Source organism: Scyliorhinus canicula, chromosome 6, assembly GCF_902713615.1.
Source record: "Scyliorhinus canicula chromosome 6, sScyCan1.1, whole genome shotgun sequence".
In the NCBI taxonomy this organism is placed as follows: domain Eukaryota; kingdom Metazoa; phylum Chordata; class Chondrichthyes; order Carcharhiniformes; family Scyliorhinidae; genus Scyliorhinus; species Scyliorhinus canicula.
This window is the reverse complement of record NC_052151.1, coordinates 197,626,464-197,648,688: the sequence shown is the minus strand read 5'-3', so window position 1 is coordinate 197,648,688 and position 22,225 is coordinate 197,626,464. Positions and strand designations below refer to the sequence as shown.

Genomic DNA, 22,225 nt, shown 5'->3' with positions numbered 1-22,225 from the left:
AGACTTTTAATTCCAGATATTTTATTGGATTCAAATTTCACCTTCTGCCATTGTGGGATTTGAACCCGGGTCCCCAAAGCATTACCCTGATTACGGGTTCAGTGACAATACTACACCCCGGTTGCCCTGGTGGGGAGGCCTTCGTCTCACCACTCTCTGAGTAAATAAGATTATCCTGGTGAGTCAGAGAGTTTTTACAGAACAGAATGAGGCCCTTCAGCCCATTGCGCCTGTGCCAGCCATGAAGCACCTCTCTATTCTAATCCCATTTTCCAGATCTTGGCTACTATGGTGTTTCAAGTGCTCACCTAAATGCTTCTTAAATGCTTCTTACTGAGGAGAAATGTTTCTTCCTATTTATCCTATGCCCCTCATAATTTTGTACACCGCGATCAGGTTTCCCCTCAGGTATCTATGCTCCAGCGGAAACAACCCTAGCTTAACCAGCCTCTCCTCACAGCTGAAATGCTCTAGCCCAGGCAATGTTCTGGTGAATCTCCTCTGCACCCTCCCTAGTGAAATCACATCCTTCCAATAGTGTGTCGCCCAGAACTGTACACAGTAGGTACTCCAGCTGTGGCCTAACTGGTATTTTATACAGCAGCATCATAACCTCACTGCTGTTGTATTCTGTGCCTAATAAAGGCAAGTATGTGGTATGCTTATTTCACCATCTTATGTTGGCGCTTAAGGTTGGCGCTGTGGCTTAGATGGTTAAAGCGCCTGTCTAGTAAACAGGAGATCCTGAGTTCAAATCTCAGCAGTGCCTTTGGGTCAAAGCTAGGAGCCTGCGAAGAAATGCTCCCCATTTTGGGCAGCACATCCTCCCAGTGTGTGCGTGGGTTTCCTCCGGGTGCTCCGGTTTCCTCCCACAGTCCAAAGATGTGCAGGTCAGGTGGATTGGCCATGCTAAATTGCCCTTAGTGTCCAAAATTGCCCTTGGTGTTGGGTGGGGTTACTGGGTTATGGGGATAGGGTGGAGGTGTTGACCTCGGGTAGGGTGCTCATTCCAAGAGCCGGTGCAGACTCGATGGGCCTAATGGCCTCCTTCTGCACTGTAAATTCTATGATAATCTATCAATCTATGATGATCTACCTGTCCTGCTGCCTTCAGGGATCTTTCGACATGCTACCCAAATCCCCTCTGGTCCTTTTGTCATTGATTTCTTGGAACAGTTTTACATATAGACTCTTCATTTTGGTGTCGACCACAAATGGACCCATTTTTTCTATTTGTCCCTTAGAAAGTTCTTTCAAAGACTGAAAGACCTCCATCAATTCACTACCGCCTTCATGAGTGCAATTAGGAATGCAAAATGAATGACGGCCTAGTGACTCCCATGTGGGAAGGAAGTGGCATAGTGGTATTGTCACTGGACTAATAATCTAAAAATGCAGGATAATCCTCTAGAGATCAAGGTTCGAAGCCACCACAAAATCTGGGATTAAGAATCGAATGAAGACTGTGAGATAAATATATTTCTGATTTTTAAAAATGGGTTAAAGGGATAAGGGGAACAGGTGAGGAGGTGGATTTGAGACCAGGAAGAGATCAGCCGTGATCTGATTGAATGGCGGTGAAGGCTTGAAGGCTGAATTGCCTACTTCTGTTCCTCATTCCTAAATTTCTATTGCCAGGCCACCACACCCACATGTTCTGGGGGGTGGGGTGGGGGGGGAACTTAATGTAATATAAATAAGACACAAACTTGTTTGTAAATACCAGATACTGAACTGTTACTCTGTAAAACCTGGAAAATACCAATAAAAATATTTTAATAAAAAGAAACCAGCATGGAAAATAGAAGCAGGAGGAGGCCATTCAACCCTTCGTGCCTGCTCCACTATTCATTATGATCATGGCTGATTGATCAAATTCAGTATCCTGATCCCGCCCTCCCTCATAGCTCTTTAGCCTCGAGAGCTATCTAATTCTTTCTTATATTAAACAATGTTTTGGCCTCAACTACTTTCTGTAGTAGTGAATTCTCCAGATTCTCCACTCCCTGGGTGAAGAAATGTCTCCTCAACTCAGTCCTAAAAGGCTTACTCCTTATCCTCAAACTACGACCCCTCGTTCTGGACGCCCCCACCATCGGGAACATTGTTTCTGAATCTACCCTGCCAAATCCTGTTAGAAGTTTCTGCGAGAAACCCTCTCACTCTTCTAAACTCCAATGAATAAAGTACTTCATAAGATAGAGCTTGTTGTGTTGGGGGTGACATATTAGTATGGCTAGACAGTTGGCTAACTGGCAGGAAACAGAGCTGAGATAAATCAGCCAATTTCACGTTGGCAAACTGTTACAAGTGGGTGCCTGGTGGGGCCGCAACTATTTATCAGTGACTGGGATTAAAGGATTGATTGCATTGTAGCCAAATTTGCTGATGACATGGAAGATAGGTGGGAAAGAAGGGTATGGGGAGGATGAAAAGAGTCTGCAGAAAGACTGTTCAAAGATAGTTCAAAGAGTGGGCAAATATTTGGCAGATGGAGTATAATGTGCATTTGTCCACTTTGTCAGGAAGGATAGAGAAGCAACACATTAATTAAACTGGAGAGAGATTTCAGAACTCTGAATGAGAAGGATCTGCTACCTGGGGCAGCATGGTGGCACCGTGGCTAGCACTGCTGCCTCACTGCTCAAGGAACCCGGGTTCGATTCTGGCCTTGGGGGACTGCGAGTTTGCACATTCTCCTCATGTGTACATTGGTTTCCTTCAGGTGCTCCGCTTTCTTCCCACAGTCCAAAGGTGTGCCGGTTAGATGGATTGGACATGATCAATGCATGGGATTATGGGGATAGCGCGGGGCAGTGGGACTTGTTAGGGTGTTCTTTCAGAGGGTCCGTGCAGACTCGATGGGGAAAATGACCTCTTTCTGCACTACAGAGATCTACGTATCACAACAATTTACATTGGAGGAAAAGAGGGTTCTGATTGGTTGGCAACTCGACTCTGGCTGAAGTATTGCCATGAAGAATTCACAGGGAAGTATAAGCTTCCCAAGCTCCCTGGTAATTAATAAATGGTGCAAGGATTGAACATACACTCCCTGTGTATGAATATGTCACTTCGAGTAAGCATAAGTGAGCCACATTATGATCAGTTGTTAGGGTAGCTATTAGCGCTGTCCAATCGCAGAATCACATAGAACATAGAACAGTACAGCACAGAACAGGCCCTTCGGCCCTCAATGTTGTGCCGAGCCATGATCACCCTACTCAAACCCACATATCCACCCTATACCCGTAACCCAACAACCCCCCCCCCCCCCCCCCCTTAACCTTACTTTTATTAGGACACTACGGGCAATTTAGCATGGCCAATCCACCTAACCCGCACATCTTTGGACTGTGGGAGGAAACCGGAGCACCCGGAGGAAACCCACGCACACAGGGGGAGGACGTGCAGACTCCACACAGACAGTGACCCAGCCGGGAATCGAACCTGGGACCCTGGAGCTGTGAAGCATTTATGCTAACCACCATGCTACCCTGCTGCCTAACAGTCGACGTTTTGTGTTTTGCTGGCACTGACTGGTTGAGTATGGTCTGTAGTCTGCCTGTTATGGATAGCCATAGGAACATGTTGCTTGATATGACCAGCCAATTGTCGGGGGTACAGCCAACATACCCGGTACCATACTGAAATTCATACAGAATATTGCTCAATTATGTGGGAGTCAGAATGACTGTTGGTACTTTATTAGAAGGGGTTAATGATGGTCTACCACTTCTCTCCCTTCCAGCATCTAGCATACAAAGATCGGAATAGAAGCATTGATAATGTTTCGATCAAATCGTCGGACAGTGATGCTAGTGATGTTTCCGCCATCTCCCGAACCAGCAGCGCCTCACGCCTCAGCAGCACAAGCTACATGTCAGTACAGTCGGAGCGACCGAGGGGCAGTCGCAAGATCAGGTGAGTTTCAGCTCTGCAGAATGTACAGTGCAGTTTATGCAGCTTTACATTTCACACACCGTGCCGTTCAACATCGGGTGCAGTGCCCTGAAAATAACTATATCTTAAACAATCAGTTGCATAATGAAATGGAGCAGATAAAAATTAAGGAGCACAATTTGGAAATGTCGCCTTCATTAGAAATCAAGAAGGGAGGGAAGAATCTATCCAACACTTGTTGTGTTTGATAAATGTTGTTTCATCCTAACAACCTTATCTTTGTTATTTCAGTGTTCCAGTACAGCTCCACTGTTTCAATTTCTATTTTTGACGTCAGGTTGATGTTTAGGGATCAATGAGAATATTTCTCTGTTTGTGGCAAAAAGCGCTGTAGACCATTGTTTTCCATTCCATGTAGCCAGGCCTTAAGTTGTGTTTAAACTTGTTTACTTTTAATTTCTTTTGAATAAAATTAGTAATGTGAAGTCTCAGTTCAGAATGAGTAAGCAGCGTTCTTTTATCTTCAGCTTGTGAACTCAGCTGTTTGTCCCATCCTGCTGAATTAATTAGGTTCCATTTAAGTTGTTTTGATTTTATTTTGCATGCTGTGATTGTGGAAAAGGTCGAAATCCTTAGAAAACAACAGGGATGTGGCAAATAAAAAGGAGAGGAGGATATCGTGGGTGTTAGTAGACGAGGGAGAGAAAGAGACGGGGTATACTGAAAAGAAGCCAGGAAAAGAAGATCTGAAAAGGAGACGGCATTCAGCTTCTGGTGACCTGAGGTAAAGCTCAGCTGCCTTACCCTGTTGCCTCTTCCCTAATATCCTTACCCATATTACCCATAGTTCCATCAAAACATTGGTCCGCACCCCTTACATTTAGTAATTCCTAGTCTTCCTTGGTGCTATGTATCCTGTTACAATAATAGCCTATGGGACTTAGAAGCTCCATTATGTGGCACATATTTAAAAATAACTCACCAGTTAACCACTGAACATCAAGAATGTGGTCACGCAGCTGTCATTTACCATAATGCAAATCATTCTGCATATGAGCAACTCTTGTGATCGAGTTATGTGTACCTATGAACTCATGTACAATGTGGCCTCTACCAGTTTAGTGGATGAGAATCATGGGCGGGATTCTCTGATCCTGAGGCGAAGTGTTGACGCCGTCGGAAAGGCCGTCGGGTTTCCCGACGGCGTCAACATGGCCTCAGGCACAGCAATTCTGGCCCCTACAGGGGGCCAGCACGGCACTGGAGCAACGCACGCCGCTACAGCTGCTGATCCCGGTGTCAAATGGGCGCCACGGGTCTGAGCATGCGCAGTGGCACCGGCACCAATGAGCGCACGCACAGTGGCTCCCTTCTCCGCGCCGGCCCCTGTAGCCCTACGCCATATTGCAGCTGTAGCGGTCCGGGCGCAATATGGCGTAGGGTTACAGGGGCCGGCGCGGAATAAAGGAAGCCCCCAGCCCGAGAGACCGGACCGCCGATCAGTGGGCCCCGATCGCGGACCAGGCCACAACGGAGGCCCCCCCCGGGGTTGGACCCCCCCCCACAGGCCGCCCTGGACCCTTCCACGCCGACGGCTAGGAGCAGGTTAGAACGACACTGGCGGGACTCAGGATTTTTGTTACGGCCCTTTGACCCATCCCGGGTATCTGCGGGAGGAGCCGCGTAAAGCGAGGAATCGCATCCCAGCGGCGTGGCGTGATTCGCGCCGGTCGCGCCGATTCTTCGGCCCGGCCCCGGGCTGAGAGGATCCCGCCCCAAATACCTGCAGTTCCTGAGGGAATAATTGGCCGGATTCTGCCACCATTCTTTTCTGGCAGAAGCATTTTTGGAAATCATTGGCCAGATGCTATCGCTGTAAATGCTGCTAACTGCAGGGAGTCAGAATTACACCAGCATGGAAGTTGGCTTTGCCCCAATTAATTATCCCAGCTCCCGATTGTTCCTTGTTCTTTACCATGGCCAAACTAAACTTTTTTTTGGATGTTTTTATTGGGTTTTATACATGATATGCTTATGAATAGACACACAGATAAACAAAAAAACAGAGGAAGTAAAAAAAACTCATGACACATTCGCAGAAAAGGGGGTCTTTCTCCACCACTTTTTTTTTAAAACAAAGAAAAAACGGGTGGAAGGGGCACCTGGGTGATGCCCCTGGTGTCACTTGCATCTCTTGGTCATTTGTTTGTTTTTGTCCATTTGCCTCAGCCTCGGCCATCTGAAAAAATGAAAATCGTTTATTATCACAAGTAGGCTTCAATGAAGTTACTGTGAAAAACCCCTAGTCGCCACATTCAGCACCTGTTCGGGGAGGCTGGTATGGGAATCGAACCGTGCTGCAGGCCTGCTTGGTCTGCTTTAAAAGCCAGCGATTTAGCCCAGTGTGCTAAACCAGCCCCTCAGTGAGCTAAACCAGCCCCCTCTGTCGTTCCTTCTTCCTGTTCTTTCTTTCTCTCTTTCTCCTTACTGTGCTTGTTGTGGTATTGCCATCCCCTGCGCTCTTCCTCCCCCCCCCCCCCAGTTTGTGTTCCCTCATCTTTCCTTCCTTCTGCCTCGCCTCTGTTGTTCTCCTTCTCTTGTCCTCCCTGACCCCCCATCCCTCCCTCGCTTTCCTATCCCCCTTCTTCCCCACCCCCTCCCCTCCCACCACCTTCTTCTCTGCTACTCCCCTTTCTTTCCTGCTGGGTTTGGCTACTCCCTCTTTCTCCCCCTCCCTCCCCTCTGTCCTCCCTCCCTTCCCTCTCTTTTATCATGTCCTGGCTACTGACCCCTGGCTCTTAGTTATTTGTTTGCCTGTTGGCCGCAAACAGGTCACGGAATGTTTTGAGGAAGCCGTCTCGCGACCCTCAGATGGCGAATTTCATTTTCTCCATTTGGAGAGATTCTGAGAGGTCGGACAGTCAGTCTGCAGCTTTAGGTGGTGCTGCCGACCGCCAGTCGAGCAGGATTCTACAGCAGGCTGTCAAGGAGGCAAAGGCAAGGTCGTCCGTCCTCCTTCCCAGGAAGAGATTTAACTGATCCGATATCCCGAAGACTTTTGGTCACGGCATCACCTTCATCCCCAACACCTTGGACATTGCCTCAAAGAAGGCTGTCCAGTAGCCCAGCAAGTCTGGGGCAAGACCAGAGCATGTGGGCGTGGTTGGTCGGGCATCCTTGGCACCATTCACATCTGTCCTCCACCTCCGGAAAGAACCTACTCATTTGGGTTCTGGTCAAGTGGGCTCTATGTACCACTTTTAGTTGCGTCAGGTTGAGCCTTGCGAACGTGGAGGTGAAGTTGACCCTATGTAGTGCTTTCCTCCGGAGTCCCCACCCTATTTCGAACCCCCAAGTCTTCCTCCCATTTCGCTACAGTTCCCTCTGCCTAGGATGTCTGCGTCCAGTAGTTCTTCCAGTAGTGTCCATCGTGGGTACGTCCTTGTCTCCTTCCGGAGGAAGCTCTAAGCTGCAGGTATCTGAGTTCTTTGCGTTTTGCTACCTGGAATCTCTCCACAAGTTCGTCCAGTGTTGTGATCCTATCGTCAGTGTATAAGTCCCTGACTATCACATCTGTGGTTATTGAGTTGAAAAAGGCCGAGGGGATGTAGATCGGGATGGATCTAAGTAGGAAGAGGTACCTGGCCAGCACATTCATTTTGAGCTTGCTCATTTTGATCGTCTGCAGGGAGAGTGTGTTCCATCTCTGCAGGTTCTTCTTTACTTCCTCTGTCAGACTGGTCGGGTTCCATTTGTGAACCTCCGTCCAGTCAGGAGTGATTTGGATCCCCAGGTAGCGGAATTTGTGCCGGGCCTGTTTAAATGGCAGTTTCACCAGCTCTGCCCGTCCCCCTTGCGGGTTAACCGGGAACATCTCGTTTTTGCTCATGTTGAGTTTGTAGCCCAGAAAGGCACCAAACTCTTTCAGGAGCACGATGATACCTTCCATGCTGCTTTGTGGCTCTGAGATGTAGAGGAGCAGGTCATCTGCGTCGACTCTGTGCTCTCTGTCTCCTCTTGGGATCCCCCTCCAGTTATAGAACAGTACAGCACAGAACAGGCCCTTCGGCCCTCGATGTTGTGCCGAGCAATGATCACCCTACTCAAACCCACGTATCCACCCTATACCCGTAACCCAACAACCCCCCCCCCCCCCTTAACCTTACTTTTTTAGGACACTACGGGCAATTTAGCATGGCCAATCCACCTAACCCGCACATCTTTGGACTGTGGGAGGAAACCGGAGCACCCGGAGGAAACCCACGCACACACGGGGAGGACGTGCAGACTCCGCACAGACAGTGACCCAGCCGGGAACCGAACCTGGGACCCTGGAGCTGTGAAGCATTTATGCTAACCACCATGCTACCGTGTTGTTCTTTGCTGTTCTGAGTGCGATCGGCAGTGGTTCAAACGCTGGGGAGAACAGCAGCGGGGACAACTAGCATTCCTTCCTTGTGTCCCTGTGCAACTCAATTGGGTTTGTCTTTCTTGACTATCAGCGAGATTGAGGCTTGTGCCCACGTGGGTGGCAGTGTGCCCCTAGCCAGCGGGTCTGTGAACATCTCCCACAGGTGCGGGGCTGTCGTGAATGTTTTGTGGAAATCCGCCGGGAATCTGTCCGGTCCCGGCGCCTTCCCCGCCTGCATGGAGCTAATACTCTCCATGATCTCTCCCAGGTTTAGCGGTGCTTCCAGGCCCCGTTTTCTGCCCTCCCCCACGACTGGCATGTCCAGCCCATCGAGGAACAGTTTCATCCCCGAGTCCTCTGGTGGGGGCTCTGAGGTGTACAGCTCCCGATAAGCGGCCTCGAAGGTTTTGTGTTAACCTTGTCTGGGTCCATTTCTAGCGTGCATCCGTTGTCCCTAATTTGCGCTATCTCTCTAGTGGCTGCCTACTTTCTCAGTTGGTGTGCCAGCAGGCGGCTGGCTTTATCTCCGTGTTCGTATCGGGTCCCCCATTACCAATTGGCGGAGTTGGTGTGCCGCTTTCCACGTGGAGAGCAGGTCAAAGTCCATTTGTAGCTTTTTCCTCTCTGCCAGGAGCTCTATGGTCAGGGCCTTGGAGTATTTATGGTCAACCTCCAGTATGGAGTTCACCAACTGCTGCTGAGCTGCTCTCTACTCCCTGTCTCTTCACACTTTAACGGCAATAATTTCCCCTCCAGTCAATGTCTTTAGCTCCTCCCAGAACGTAGAGGGTGAGACCTCCCCGTTTTGATTGTTTTTTGTATATTCAGTTGTGGCCTGTGATACTCTCTCGCTGAAGACCTTGTCGGCCAGTAGTGCAGTATCCAGCCTCCATGCGGGGCATTAGGCACTGCCTGACTCCAACCTCACATCCAGGTAATGTGGAGCGTGGCCGGAGATTACAATCCCGGAGTATTCTGCCTTGACCAGCCCTGATGTGGAGATGCCGGCTTTGGACTGGGGTGAGCACAGTAAGAAGTCTTACAACACCAGGTTAAAGTCCAACAGGTTTGTTTCAAACACGAGCTTTCGGAGCACTGCTCCTTCCGCAGGTGAATCAGCCCTGGAAGCTCCCGACCAGAAGTCGAGTATACGTTGTGCGCTGGGGAGAAGAAGGAGAACTCCTCCTCTGGGTGGGTGAACCTACATGAGTCCACCACCCCCATCTGCTCCATTCAGTGACCGAGTTCCTTTGCCATGTTCGAGATCTTCCCTGTTTTGTGGTTTGACCTGTCTATCTGTGGGTCCTGTACACAGTTAAAGGCCCCCCCCTCATGATCAGTCGGTCTGTCGTTATGTTGGTGATTTCCGCCATGGTCGTTTTTTTCGTGTCGTCCCAGTTGGAAGCATACATGTTTTTTTTGTTATTTTTAAAAATCTTTTTATTAGCATTTCCCATATTTATAAGCAGTTGTATATATACACATCACATTTTTCTCGCCCGCGCTAATTTCCTTTATTATAACAGAGAGGTTTGTTTATTTTGTCCTTTGTCTTCTTACGTTTCAAGCTGCCTGATATTCGCTGTGAGCTGCCTACCCTTGGCAAAGCCCATTTGGTCCTCTGGTACACAGCTCTCTAGCCTTCTGGCCAGGACCTTAACGAGTATTTTCAAATCCACGTTCAGCAGTGAAATGGGTCTGTATGATCCACATTCCGTCAGGTCTTTATCTTTTTTGGGTATCAATGAGATTGTGGTCTGCGCTAGCGTGGGGGGCAGGGTGCCCCCTGCCAGTGAGTCCGCGAACATGTCCCTTCGGTATGGGGCCAGGACTGGTGCAAATTTTTGTGGAAGTCCGCCGGGAACCCGTCGGGTCCCAGTGCCTTCTCTGCCTGCATGGAGCATGATTTCTCCCAGATCTGTCGGTGCTTCCAGCTCCCCCTGTCTGTCTTCCCCCACAACTGGTAGTTCCAGTCTGTCTAGGAACTGTTTCATTCCCGCGTCCCCAATGGGGGGCTCGGAGGTGTACAGTCCCCGGTAGAAGGTCTCAAATGCCCTATTGACCTCCTTTGGTTCTGTTACCAGTCTGCCTCTGCTATCCTTTACCTGCACTATTTCCCTGGTGGCTGCCTGCTTTCTCAGCTGGTGAGCCAATAGGCGGCCAGCCTAGTTTCAGTGTTTGTAGAAGGTCCACCGTGTCTGGCCGAGTTGGTACACTGCTTTCCGAGTGGATAGCAGGTTGAAGTCCATTTGCAGCTTTTTCCTCTCCACCAGCAGCTCTACAGTTGGGGCCTCAGAGTATTTTCTATCGACTTCCAGAATGGAGTCCACCAGTTGTTGCCTGGCCATCCTCTCTTCCCTAGCTCTGCTTGCCTTGTAGGCTTTGATCTCTCCTCGAATCACAGCCTTCAGTGCCTCCCAGAATGTGGAGGGTGAGACCTCCACGTTCTGGTTGTTACCAACATAGTCGCCTATGGACCACAATGTTTTTTGGCAGAAGGCCTTGTCGGCCAGGAGGTCCATGTCCAGCCTCCACGTGGGGTGCTGGGCCCGGCCTGTCTCCAACCTCACATCCATATAATGTGGAGCGTGGGCAGATATAACGTTCCCGTGATCCCTGGAAGCATCGATTTCCCTACTGCAAAGAAGTCGATACGGGTGTATGACTTGTGTACTTGCGAGAAGTATGAAAATTTCTTCTTCCCGGGTGCAGGAACCTCCATGGGTCCACCGCCCCCATCTGCTCCATAAATGGCTCCTAGTTCCCGAGCCATGTCAGTCTTTTTCCCTGCTCTGGGGTTTGATCGGTCGGTCAGTGGGTCCTGTGCACAGTTGAAGTCGGCCCCCCCATGATCAGTCGGTGTGTGTCAAGGTCGGGGATTTCTGCCATGGTCTTCTTTATGAATTCTGTGTCGCCCAGTTGGGAGCGTACACATTTACCAGTACGACAGGTGCCCCTTCCAGGACACCGCTGACCGTGACGTACCGTCCCCTGGATCTGTAACTGTCTTGGTTTCCGTAAACCTCATCCTCTTGCTAATTAATATTGTTGCCCCCCACTAGCCCTCATCCCGTAGCACGAGTGGTATGTCTATCCCACCCAGCCCTTTCTTACCAGCAGGCGGTCATTCTCCCTCAGGTGCATCTCTTGTAGGTAGATTATGTCTGCTTTTAGGCTTCTTAGGTGGGTGAAGACTCTGGATATTTTCACTGGGCCGTTGAGCCCCCTTACGTTCCAGGTAACACTCCTGGTGGGGGGTTTTCAACCCCCCGGTCCCACGGGATCACCCATACTTACCTGGTTAACGCGCCCCTGCACTCCGGGGTTTCCCTTTGTTCGGGGGCCATCCAAAATGGCCGCGGTCATCGCTCTCACCATGAGGGCAGGCCCCAGGGTTCTGGGGTTTCCTTATGTCACCAAACATGGCCACCAGCTATGTGGCCCTGCACTTCAGGGTCTCCCTTTGTCCTGAAGTCCTCCCAAGTGGCTGTTTGTGGCGCCATCTTGGTTCCTCGCCCTGCTCCATGCCGAGGCCGGTGTTCGTGCTGTTTATCTACCTCACCCTCCTCTTTACTTCTCTTTAGTTCTGCGCTCTCCCCCGACTACTCTTCCCCCCTCCATAGTTCCTGTCCCTCTGCCCCCCCCCCTGCATTCTTACCCCCCCCCCCCCACCCCCCCCTTCTGCCCTGTTTCCCCCTCTTTGTGCCAGGCGCTCCCTCTTCCCTGTGAGGTGTGACGCAGCCCTCCTTTCTTCCTGCCCTCCCGTGTTGGCCCTCCTCGCTAGCACGAGGAGTACTTGCCCTGCTCTGGTCCTGTTTTACCTTCCTTTTGCTAGCCCTTGTCTCGCCCTCCTGTCTGCCTTTCTCACCCTCATTTACCTTGCTTTGCTCCCCTCCCCCCCCCCCCCCCAATTGCATTGAGAGATGGAATGAGTCAGCACAGTCTCGCGCAGTATACCAAACACGTGTGCACAGTTCATGATCTTATTGTCTCTGTTTGGAGTCTGCCCTCCGCTCTTTGTTCCGATTCTTCCTTTCTTTTCCATCCCCTTCACTTTCATGATGGCTGTTGCGGCTGTTCCTCCCCCAGTTTGTTCGCTCTAACGAACTTCTCCGCTGCCACTGGGGTGTTAAAAAAACAGCTCCTTCCCCTCGAATGTTACCCAGAGTTTGGCCGGGAAAAGCATCCCAAATTTCACATCACTTTTGTAGAGTGCTGATTTGGCCGTGTTGAATTCAGCCCTTCTTTTGGCCAGGTCCGCCCCAATGTCCTGATACACCCTTATGATCTTCCCTTTGCACGTGCTCGATTTATGTAATGCGACATTACATTCATCCCCCACCATCTGGCCTGGGCTTGCAAAATCCTACCAACTGTCCTGGATCGAGACAATTCACACCTCTTTAACCTAGGGTTTCCCCTCTCTCTGGATCTGTGAGTTTAATTACCTGCAAATGCTCGCCTTCTAAGCATTGTCTGGCATCTTTGAATTTGTCTATATATATGTTTCTTGAACCTGCCTCTTCATTCACCTGAGGAAGGAGCAGTGCTCCGAAAGCTAGTGTTTGAAACAAACCTGTTGGACTTTAACCTGGTGTAAGACTTCTTACTGTGCTCACCCCAGTCCAACGCCGGCATCTCCACAACATTTAGGACAAAGATGAGGAAAATTTTATTCACCCAGAGAGTGGTGAGCCTGTGGAATTTGTTGCCACAGGAAATAGTTGAGGCCAAAATATTGTGGTTGAGAGTCTCCATTTGGGAGGGATTTCCCAGGAATCTCACTACCGAAAGCAAGGTCCGACAGTCTTCTGTACAGGAAGAAGAAGCTCCAGGCTAGTTTTGACCAGTTGTCTAAGGGGAAGGCAGTGCATCAACTGAGGCGGGCAAGGGGAGCTGTTTATGAATATGGGAAATATGCTGGCAGTTCAATTTCAGTGAGATTCGGGATTGGGCATGGATTTACGGATTGGGTACAGCTATTATTTAGGGAACTGATGGCGTACAAAAAATATGAGCTTGGGGTACTTTGCTCAGCGCCAGAGGACTAGGCAAGGGTTTCCTCCTATGGCCCTCCTGCTATTTGTATTAGTGATAGAGCCATTGGCCATCGCTTTGAGGAGTTCGGGACTGTGGAAGAGGATAGTGTGGGGAGGGATGGAACACCGATGATTTATTGTTGTATGTTTCAGAGCCGAGTGTGTCAATGGGGAACAAAATGGGACTTCTCCAAAGATTCAGGTCGTTTTCAGGATTTAAATTAAATTTGGAGAAGAGGGAGTATTTTGTGGAATCCCAGCGGGAGTGAGGCAATGCCATTTTGCAGTGCAGCAACCCACTCCGGTACTTGGGGGTTCAGGTAGCACAGAGCTGGGGGGGGGGGGGGGGGGGGGGTGAGCTCCGTAGGTACAATTTTGTTAGTTGGATGGGGAGGGTGAAAACTGACTTTGCAAGGTGGGACAACCTCCCTCTGCATTGGCTGGGTGCAGGTGATGAAATTGAACGTGTTGCCGTGATTTTTATTTTTCGCTGCCTGTCTTTTTATGAAAGGCATTCTTCAAGGAAGTGGACAAGTCGGTCACCTTTCCCGAATTGACTATTCTGTTATTGGGCAGCAAGCGGGAGGGTTAGGATGGAGAAATGTCTGTGTCGGGGGTTGGGGTTGAGGGTGCTGATAACGGCGCCACTTCTGATGGCCCCGGGCAAATACTCCGGGAGTCAGGTGGTGGTGGCAACACTGAGGACTGGGAAGCAGGTGAGGCAGCACTTTAAATTGGGGGCGGGGTCAGGAGAGATGCCGATCGGGGGAATCACACGTTTGAACCGTTTTGGAGATGGGAGGAGAGGGGATGGGAGGGCATGTTTCTGGGGAGTTTTGAGAGGGTGGAAGAGTTGGGGGAGAAGCATGGATTGGGGCAAGGGAAAAGTTTCGGTACCTGCAGCTGCGAGACTTTGCAAGCAAGGAGGTTGCCAGCTTCCCGATAGCGCCTGCCCCCTCGTTGTTGGAAGAGGTATTATTGACAGCAGGGGGAATGGAGAAGGGGGCGGATTCGGCGATTTATGGGAAGAAGTGGGGTGTAATAGAAGGTGGTTTGTGATGTGAGGTGCTACAAACGGTGAATTCCTCAGCCTCGTGTACGAGGTTGGGGCTGATACAGCTGGCGATTGTTTATAGGGCGCATCACAAGCGGGCGAGGATGAGCTGACACTTCAAGGGAGTGGAAGATGTCTGTGAGCAGTGTGGGAGGGGCCTCCCAAGCCATGTACATATGTTTTGGTCCTGTCTTTAGCATCACCTTGTGGGTATTATATGTGGACTTGGAACCGGGTCCCTTTGAGGCCATTTTTGGGTGTCGGACCGGCCCGAGCTGCATATGGGTGCAGAGGCAGATGTTTTCACCTTTGCCTTGCTGATTGCCTAGGCTTGACGGGGGGGGGAACCTACTTGAATTCGTGCCCTTGAGAAGGTGAAATTTGAGCTGATGAAGGTGGGGTTCTACGACTCATGGGCGGCACGGTGGCATAGTGGTTAGCCTGACAGCTCCAGGCACCTGCTTTCAATTCCTGCCTCGGGTGACTGTCTACGTGGGTTTCCTCCGGGTGCTCCGGTTTCCCCTCTCAGTCCAAAGATGTGCAGGTTAGGTGGATTGGCCATGATAAAATTGCTCATTAGTGTCCAAAAGGTTAGGTGGTGTTACAGGGATAGGGTGGAGGTGTGGGCTTAAGTAGGGTGCCCTTTCCAAGGGCCGGTGCAGACTCAATGGGCTGAATGGCCTCCTTCTGCACTGTTAATTCTATGGTGGGGATTGTTTATTATGCACTTTCGGGAACTGGTTGCCATTGAACATTTGGGGGGGGGGGGGGGGGGGCTGTGTTTAATGTTCTGTTGTTAACTTTTACCTGAAATACACAAAGGATGTACTGGATTGTATATTGAGGGGGTTGTTGTTTCTGGGGGATTGTTATTTTGTTTTTTGTTTTTCTTTTATTGTTTATTTGATCAAAATGTTGAAAGAATAAAATGATTTAAACAAAAGTATATGGGGCACAGGTTGGAGGAGGTGGAGATCTGATTTAGTGGTGGAGCACACTCAGCGGGCTGATTCCCTACGCCTGCTCCTAATTCTGAAGCTTCTGTAAGGAAGCTTCTGCAGGCTCAAAGGACCGAATGGCTTACTCCTGCTCCTAGTTTCTGTTTCCAAAATCACCTTAATAAAACAAAGGAGGAATAAAGAACAGAGCAGAAAATTATGGTTCCACATAAAAATAATTGCTTATTGTCACAAGTAGGCTTCAATGAAGTTACTGTGAAAAGCCCCTAGTCGCCACATTTGAGTCTAGAATCCACAAGGCAATGTGACAGGTTCCCTCCAGCTTTGTGGGTGGGTGGGTGGGGGGGGTGCTCTCCACTTTGGCTTGGACAAAGAATATATTTTCCTTAGACCGAGATTTTCCTTGAGATTAGTAATGTTACAACCTTTAGAATTTCAAAAGAGTTTTTAGGGCCTTTTGTCCTAATAGACTGGTTGTCTCTATTGATCAAGACTGCCCTGAGATATGTAAATTGCCTATATCCAAGTGGCCTCTGAAGTCACAGGTCTGATCAGCATATTGTTTGAGATCATGAGGTGTCTGCTTCTCCGAATGTCAGGAAGATCCTTCTTCATGAGTCAGAGCCAGCCATAGCTTCACTCATTTTAAAGTCTGTCCACTTCTTAAAAATGATTTTATAAAATAGACATGATATCTAGATAATATATATAATGAAAATGTACAGTAAGGTCCTAGCCCCGAAATACTCTCCTAATGAGTACAAGATGAGAATCACTGACAGCATGTCTCTCTCTTTCAGCAATATTAGTGCTCAATACAACCAGGTGTCTCAAATGAATAATGAATAATGTTCCCCCAGCATCACCGTACTTCCTGACCTACTGTGCTTACCAGTCAAGCAATGCCTCAACTTTAAAAATTCCCATCCTTGTTTTCAAGCCCATCCACGGTCGCACCCTTCTTTATCTCTGCAATTTCCTCCAGCCCGAAATCGCTGCACTTACCTAATGCTGCCTCTTCAGTATCCCCAATTTTAATCACTCCACCAGTGGTGGTTGTGCCTTCAACTGTCTGGGCCCTCAGCTTTGGTATTCCCCCCTGAACCTCTATAGCTCCCTCACTCACTGACTGCCTTTAAAAATCTACATCATTGACCATGTGGCCATCTGACCTAATATGTGACTCTGTGTCGTGCTTAATTTGTCAGCAGCCCTGTGAAATGCCTGGAGGTATTTTACTCTGTTAAAGGTGTGATATAAATACAAGTTGTTTTTGTTGTACCAATAGAGGCATTAAACAACTCAAAAGCTGTTGATCGTAAGTCCTCTGATCCACTATGAGGTGAGAACATCCTCCCCGGTCAACTGAATCTCTCGGATATGCACTTTCCCTATCTGGCTTGCAGCTTATCAATATGAATGTTTCAGCATGGGCACAATTATTTCCTATATGGTATGCTGCACAAAAACCTTTGAACTCATCTCCACCCATCACTTACAATTTGCTGATGTGAACATCATTTTGTTCAAGATTATCTGTGTTTCTTTGAATACCGAATAAAGATTGATTAATTCTTTCCAAATGATGTTCAGTTGCCAGCATACTTCCACTTCATATTGGTTTTGTCATATTAATCTTATTTGCATCTAAGCATGGTTTTCATTCATTTTGTTAACATTTTTTCTTTCCTTTCATTAGCATTTTTGTGTATCTTGCATTTTAATTAATTTTCCTGTCAGGATCATTTGGATTTTCTTTTACTCCTGCGCCTCTCCCTTGTTTGTGTTTTAGTTCATCATTCATTCGTGAACTTCTGTGTGTCAGCTGTATGAATGGGGAGAATGAGGAACAGCAAAGACCTAAAGCTAAGCCTGTGAAACCCAAAAACCTGCCCAACCAACAGACCATAATCACAGACACACGACCACTGCCCAAGGCCAATGAGACGGAGGTCAATGATTACTCCACCTTTGACATGGAAGAGTTGGCTCCCGGTAAACTCTCAGAGAGAGTTGGAAGCATAGAAACTGTTAGCATGACAAGTACATGCAGTGAAGCGCTTTCAGAAAAGAAGGACAAAAAAAGATTGCTCAAAAGGCAACATAAAGTATCTAGCATTTTTTGAAAGCTTTTCGGATTTTAATGTATTCACAGTGTCATAATAAATTTAAATTGCTTACTAAAAACAACTTTTTAAAGAAATTTTGAGAGCCTTGTTATGTGCCAAGGTAAGGTTAATGTGACATTAAACGGGGCACTGTCATCTGCCAAGGGATCACACAACTTTGCAGTTGATTAACAAGGGAATGCATAGCTAAATGGTCATTTGGATAATTACCTTACTATGTTGCAGCCCTATCTGTCATTAACATAGTGATCTGAAAAATCATATTGCAAGTGCAGCTATGGCTGAACACTAATCTGAATTTTGGATCCATCCTTAGGGCACACTGTTTACAAAATAAAATATCATGACCAAAATGCAGCAACAGTGCCCCTTTAACTAATGTGAGCATTTCCCTTAAGTAAACATGTTTTCAAATAAAGTTGTATATATTGGTTTGTTTCTCATCCGTACTTGGAATTCTGTTTTGTCACATTTATTATTTCACATGTTTCAACATAACTTGCATTGTGCCTTTGAGCAATCCAATATCCAAGTAAAGTAGTTTTACCGCCTATTGTCGTTGCAATTTTTGAGGGACATTTATTTCACACATTTGATATTTAACGCAATTCAAATTGGCATATTCTCCTGAAACTAGTTGTAAGCAACAATTACACTTTTAATATCGGTTGATTTTGTAGATTTACTCATCCATACTTAAAACATTTAAAACTTTTTCCAGTTGTACATTGTGAAAAGTTGAATGCATTTTTCCTTAACCTGCTTATTATTGGTGATATCTGCATTCTGTTAAGAGAAAGAAATTTAACATTGAGAAATGGATCATGTTATTACAGGCCGAGTCAGCACCGAGTATGGTGTCAGCACCGAGTATGGTAAGGTTAGATGGAGAGTACAGTTAGTTTAAACTCCATGCATCTTAATCCAGCAGTGCAACATTTCACTCTCCTGCACCTGCAATTCTGTGGTGCACTTGCTCCATTGAAAGTGCTTGTGATTGAAAACCCTCCACTTTCCATTGAAATGTGCCGAAATGAGGTATTTAAAAGAAAAACAAATTGTATAACTGAAGGCGTCAGATTTTCTCACAATTTCATCAACCTTGGAACTGATCCACTGAAAGAAAAGGGATCATCGCTTCAGACCAGCAAACTGGAACCACTGAGTCGAAGCTAAAATTTCTGCTAAAATTATGCAAAAAAAATTAATTCCATTTTTAATGTCGGCTTTCTTTTACGCAGAAGCCTGATGAAAACAAAATTCTGCAGATACCAGACAACTGAAAAATGAAATGAAATGAAATGAAAATTGCTTATTGTCCCGAGTAGGCTTCAATGAAGTTACTGTGAAACGCCCCTAGTCGCCACATTCCGGCGCCTGTCCGGGGAGGCTGGTACGGGAATCGAACCGTGCTGCTGGCCTGCTTGATCTGCTTTAAAAGCCAGCGATTTAGCCCAGTGAGCTAAACCAGCCCCTGAAATAAAAGCAGAAAGTGCCAGAAATACTCAGCAGTTCTGCCGGCATCTGTGGAGATACAGACAGTTAAAGGTCTGAATCTTCTGTTCTGGAGCGTAGTTTTGGTGGCAGACTTGGAAGTGGCAGTGATTTCTACTGAGGCATAGTATCTTGCACAGTCGTGTTCTGTTCAGTTCATTGCATATGCGTCCGTGAAGAGTTCACTGATTCTCACAGGGGCAGGCAGGAAGTCACTGTTCCAGCTGTTACCTCGGGGTCGAAGGTCTGGGTGCCATATTTAAAGAACATCTGGACAGCCTGGGCTATCCTTGCCAGCTCTACCTGCCCACTGCTCCACCCTTCCCCACTAACTCTTCCTCCCTCCCTTGAACATCCTTGACACAACTTGCACTGCCACCACCCAGTCTCAAATACAAGCTGTCATTTACAGACACCCCCCCCAAAAAGGAACTATGCAATGGCAAATCATGGTCAATCATGGAAGATGTATACTTCACCAGGAGCACAACACTTATATAAAGTTGTAAAAGTAAAAATTGTGACGTCTTGCTAGTGGGATGCATTGGGAAGGGAATTTAATTCCGACAATCCAGCCTATTACTGAGCATGCTGGACTTCCTAATGCACGCAAAAGTGCCTGCCTACATTGTTCGCCGGGAAGGCCGACCCGCTTTTAAAGTCCCAAGATCTTAATTGTTAAAGTTCATTCTGCTGTCTGGACACTGATCCCTGGCCTCCTGCCAAATTTACCCCTTTGCAGCTGACGGGACCTGAAGATTTGCCCAATATTTCAGGTTCAATTAAAGACCACAGACCTGAAATGTTTTGGCACGATCCACTGGCCACATTGCGCTCTCGCTCGAGCGTGGTGCAGCCAGTGTATGCTGTGGGAGGCCTCCCGCGAGTTTCCCGACAGCCTTCACGCCTCGTGGTATCAGTCAGAATCCCGCCCAAAAGGGCAGTGACCAGACTGCACTCACCAGAGTCTGTTTTAAACTGACTTTGGCGAGTTTGCCTGGAATTTATCGCTTCCCGGCGAGGCTGTAGGCAGCTATCATTCTACACTGGCCCACACAAACTAGGACCAGGTGGAACTGCACCTCTGGGATCTCCAGGGCTATCAGAGACTCCTGGGTGGCTCTCTGGCCCGCCCCCTGGAACATGGGCACTGTCAGGCTGGCACCTTAGTGCTGCCACCCTGGCACTGTAACGTGCCCAGGTAGCACTGCCAAGGTGGCAGGAGCACTGCCCGGGTGGCAGTGCCAAGGGTCGGGGCAGAAGGGGGCCATCCCCATGGACGGAGGGTGGAGGGGATTTGAAGGGTGGGTGATAGATGGCAGGTATGCAGGGGCCTCTGGGAGGTTAGAGGGGTGACAGGTGGGCGTCCTGGAAGGAGGGTGCCTGTTATGGGATATGGGGGGGGGGGGATGAAGAGGGGGGATCCTCGAGGATGCCAGAGCAGGGTGTACTCACTTGGGGGGGTGGGGGTAAGGTAGTGTCCATGTGGGGTGACATTGCCCATGGGTATGGGGAACCCACAAGCTCACATAGCAATCAGTCGCCCTTTCAAAAGGGTGCCCGATCTCTTGAGTTCAGATCCCCAGTGCTGAAAAAAATTCTAAGTGTGGAATAAACCGGTGATAAAGTCCCCAGAGCCCAAAAAGGTGACTAAGTGTCATTGAATAGTGGTGGGAACTGCAGGAAACTTCCTGAAAAAAGAGCCACAAATGAAGAGAAACTTTTCAAATGAATTCTGCCCATTAACTGTTTCCCTCCACAGATGAGTATTCTTCTGAGTATTTTCAACATTTGCTGAAGTCTGACTTATTCTTAGAAGGTTCTGGGATGGAAGTTGATTGATACGTTAAGTAGAAAGTATTTTGTATAGGTACCAAGGTTAGGTATTTGAAAAGATTGCTTTACACTCACTAAATTGGAAAACACTTTTTGTATTCATCTTTTTTTGTTTTGGGTTCTTGGAGTAGGCAGTCGTCAAAGGGAATTTAGTCAAATGGAATGCTAGAAGGAATAGATAGGGAATTGATTGAAAATTGGTTGGAAGTCGAACAGGACATCCATTGAACTAGTGAGCACATTTCTGGTAATCATTTTACATGTGAAGGCATGTTATTGAAATAAACAAATCTAATGGTAACCTGTTGTTCTTTATGCTTACCTGTAGGAAATAAATCAACTTAATGAATCTTATCTCACCAAACGTTTACTCAGTCCACTTTTTGGATAGAAATTAGCAGTTTAAAGACATGAATACTCATCCCTAACTTATTCTATTCCATGATTAGAAAACGGGTAATGTGAGTCTGTTCCTGTAAAAGTGCGATGCAGACCACCAAACGGATTGACTGACATTACTAAATCCAAGATGGTATCAATGGGAAATCCTATTGGCCGGCAGCGGGAACGGAGAATCCCGCTGCTGGTGATGGCATCGCTGAGGAGCACGCGGCATGGGGAGGCGGAGAATTCACCCAGGTTCCTTTAGCCCAAACTCTTCTCAACATTGTTCTGAGCAACAATAACTATTGAATTGCAATCCATTAAACAAAGGAATGGAAAGTTTGCAGTACAGATACAGTGAGATATTTGGGGCTTAAACTCAGAATTAGGACATTTGTAAGTTTTGCTTGGCTGAAGTAGAAGTTCTGTAGCAAATCCAGGTCAAACATTCAACAATGCTGAATTAGATAGCTTTTGGTAATGTTCTGAAACTGAAACATTTGGAATTCATTAGTTAATAGAATCTGTACAGTGCAGAAGGAGGCCACCCGGCCCGTCAAGTCTGTACCAACTCCGACTCCCCACCTTATTCCCTTGACCCCATCTAACCTGCACATCTTTGGATCTTAAGGAGCAATTTTGCACAACCAATCCATTTAACCTGCACATCTTTGGATCCTAAGGAGCAATTTAGCCTGACTAATCCATCTAATCACATCCTTGGACTGTGGGGAGAAACTGGGAAACCCACACGCGTACGGGGAGAACGTGCAAACTCCACACAGACGGTCACTCAAGGCCGGAATGGAAACTGGGTCCCTGGCGGTGTGAGGCAGCAGTGCTAACCACTGTGCCACTGTTGTTGAAAGGAGAAGTCTTGATGTCCTTGTGCATTAGTCGCTGAAAGTAAGCATGGTACAGGAGGCAGGAAAGAAGACCAATTGTATTTTGGCCTTCATAGCGAGAGGTTTTAAGTATAGGAATAGGGATGCTTTACTGCAAATTACTCTGGCATT

General features: G+C 47.9%; 1 protein-coding gene and 1 non-coding gene across 37 annotated transcripts in view; both read left to right on the top strand.

Annotated features, from left to right (window-relative positions):
• LOC119967772 (regulating synaptic membrane exocytosis protein 1-like) overlaps nucleotides 1–22,225 on the top strand; it is a 1,070,524-nt gene that overhangs the window by 828,708 nt on the left and 219,591 nt on the right. For 27 of the 36 annotated variants that reach the window (XM_038800731.1, XM_038800737.1, XM_038800741.1 and 24 more), the window contains 2 exons: nucleotides 3,752–3,924; nucleotides 4,526–4,687. In XM_038800731.1, coding sequence (XP_038656659.1) covers nucleotides 3,752–3,924; nucleotides 4,526–4,687 — 335 coding nt within the window. Of the gene's footprint in view, nucleotides 1–3,751; nucleotides 3,925–4,525; nucleotides 4,688–17,158; nucleotides 18,047–22,225 lie in introns of those variants that run through there. The other 9 variants (XM_038800743.1, XM_038800766.1, XM_038800750.1 and 6 more) reach the window with 3 other exon arrangements.
• On the top strand, nucleotides 696–769 carry trnat-agu. Its single transcript has one exon. It is a non-coding gene; the product is annotated as a tRNA-Thr (tRNA).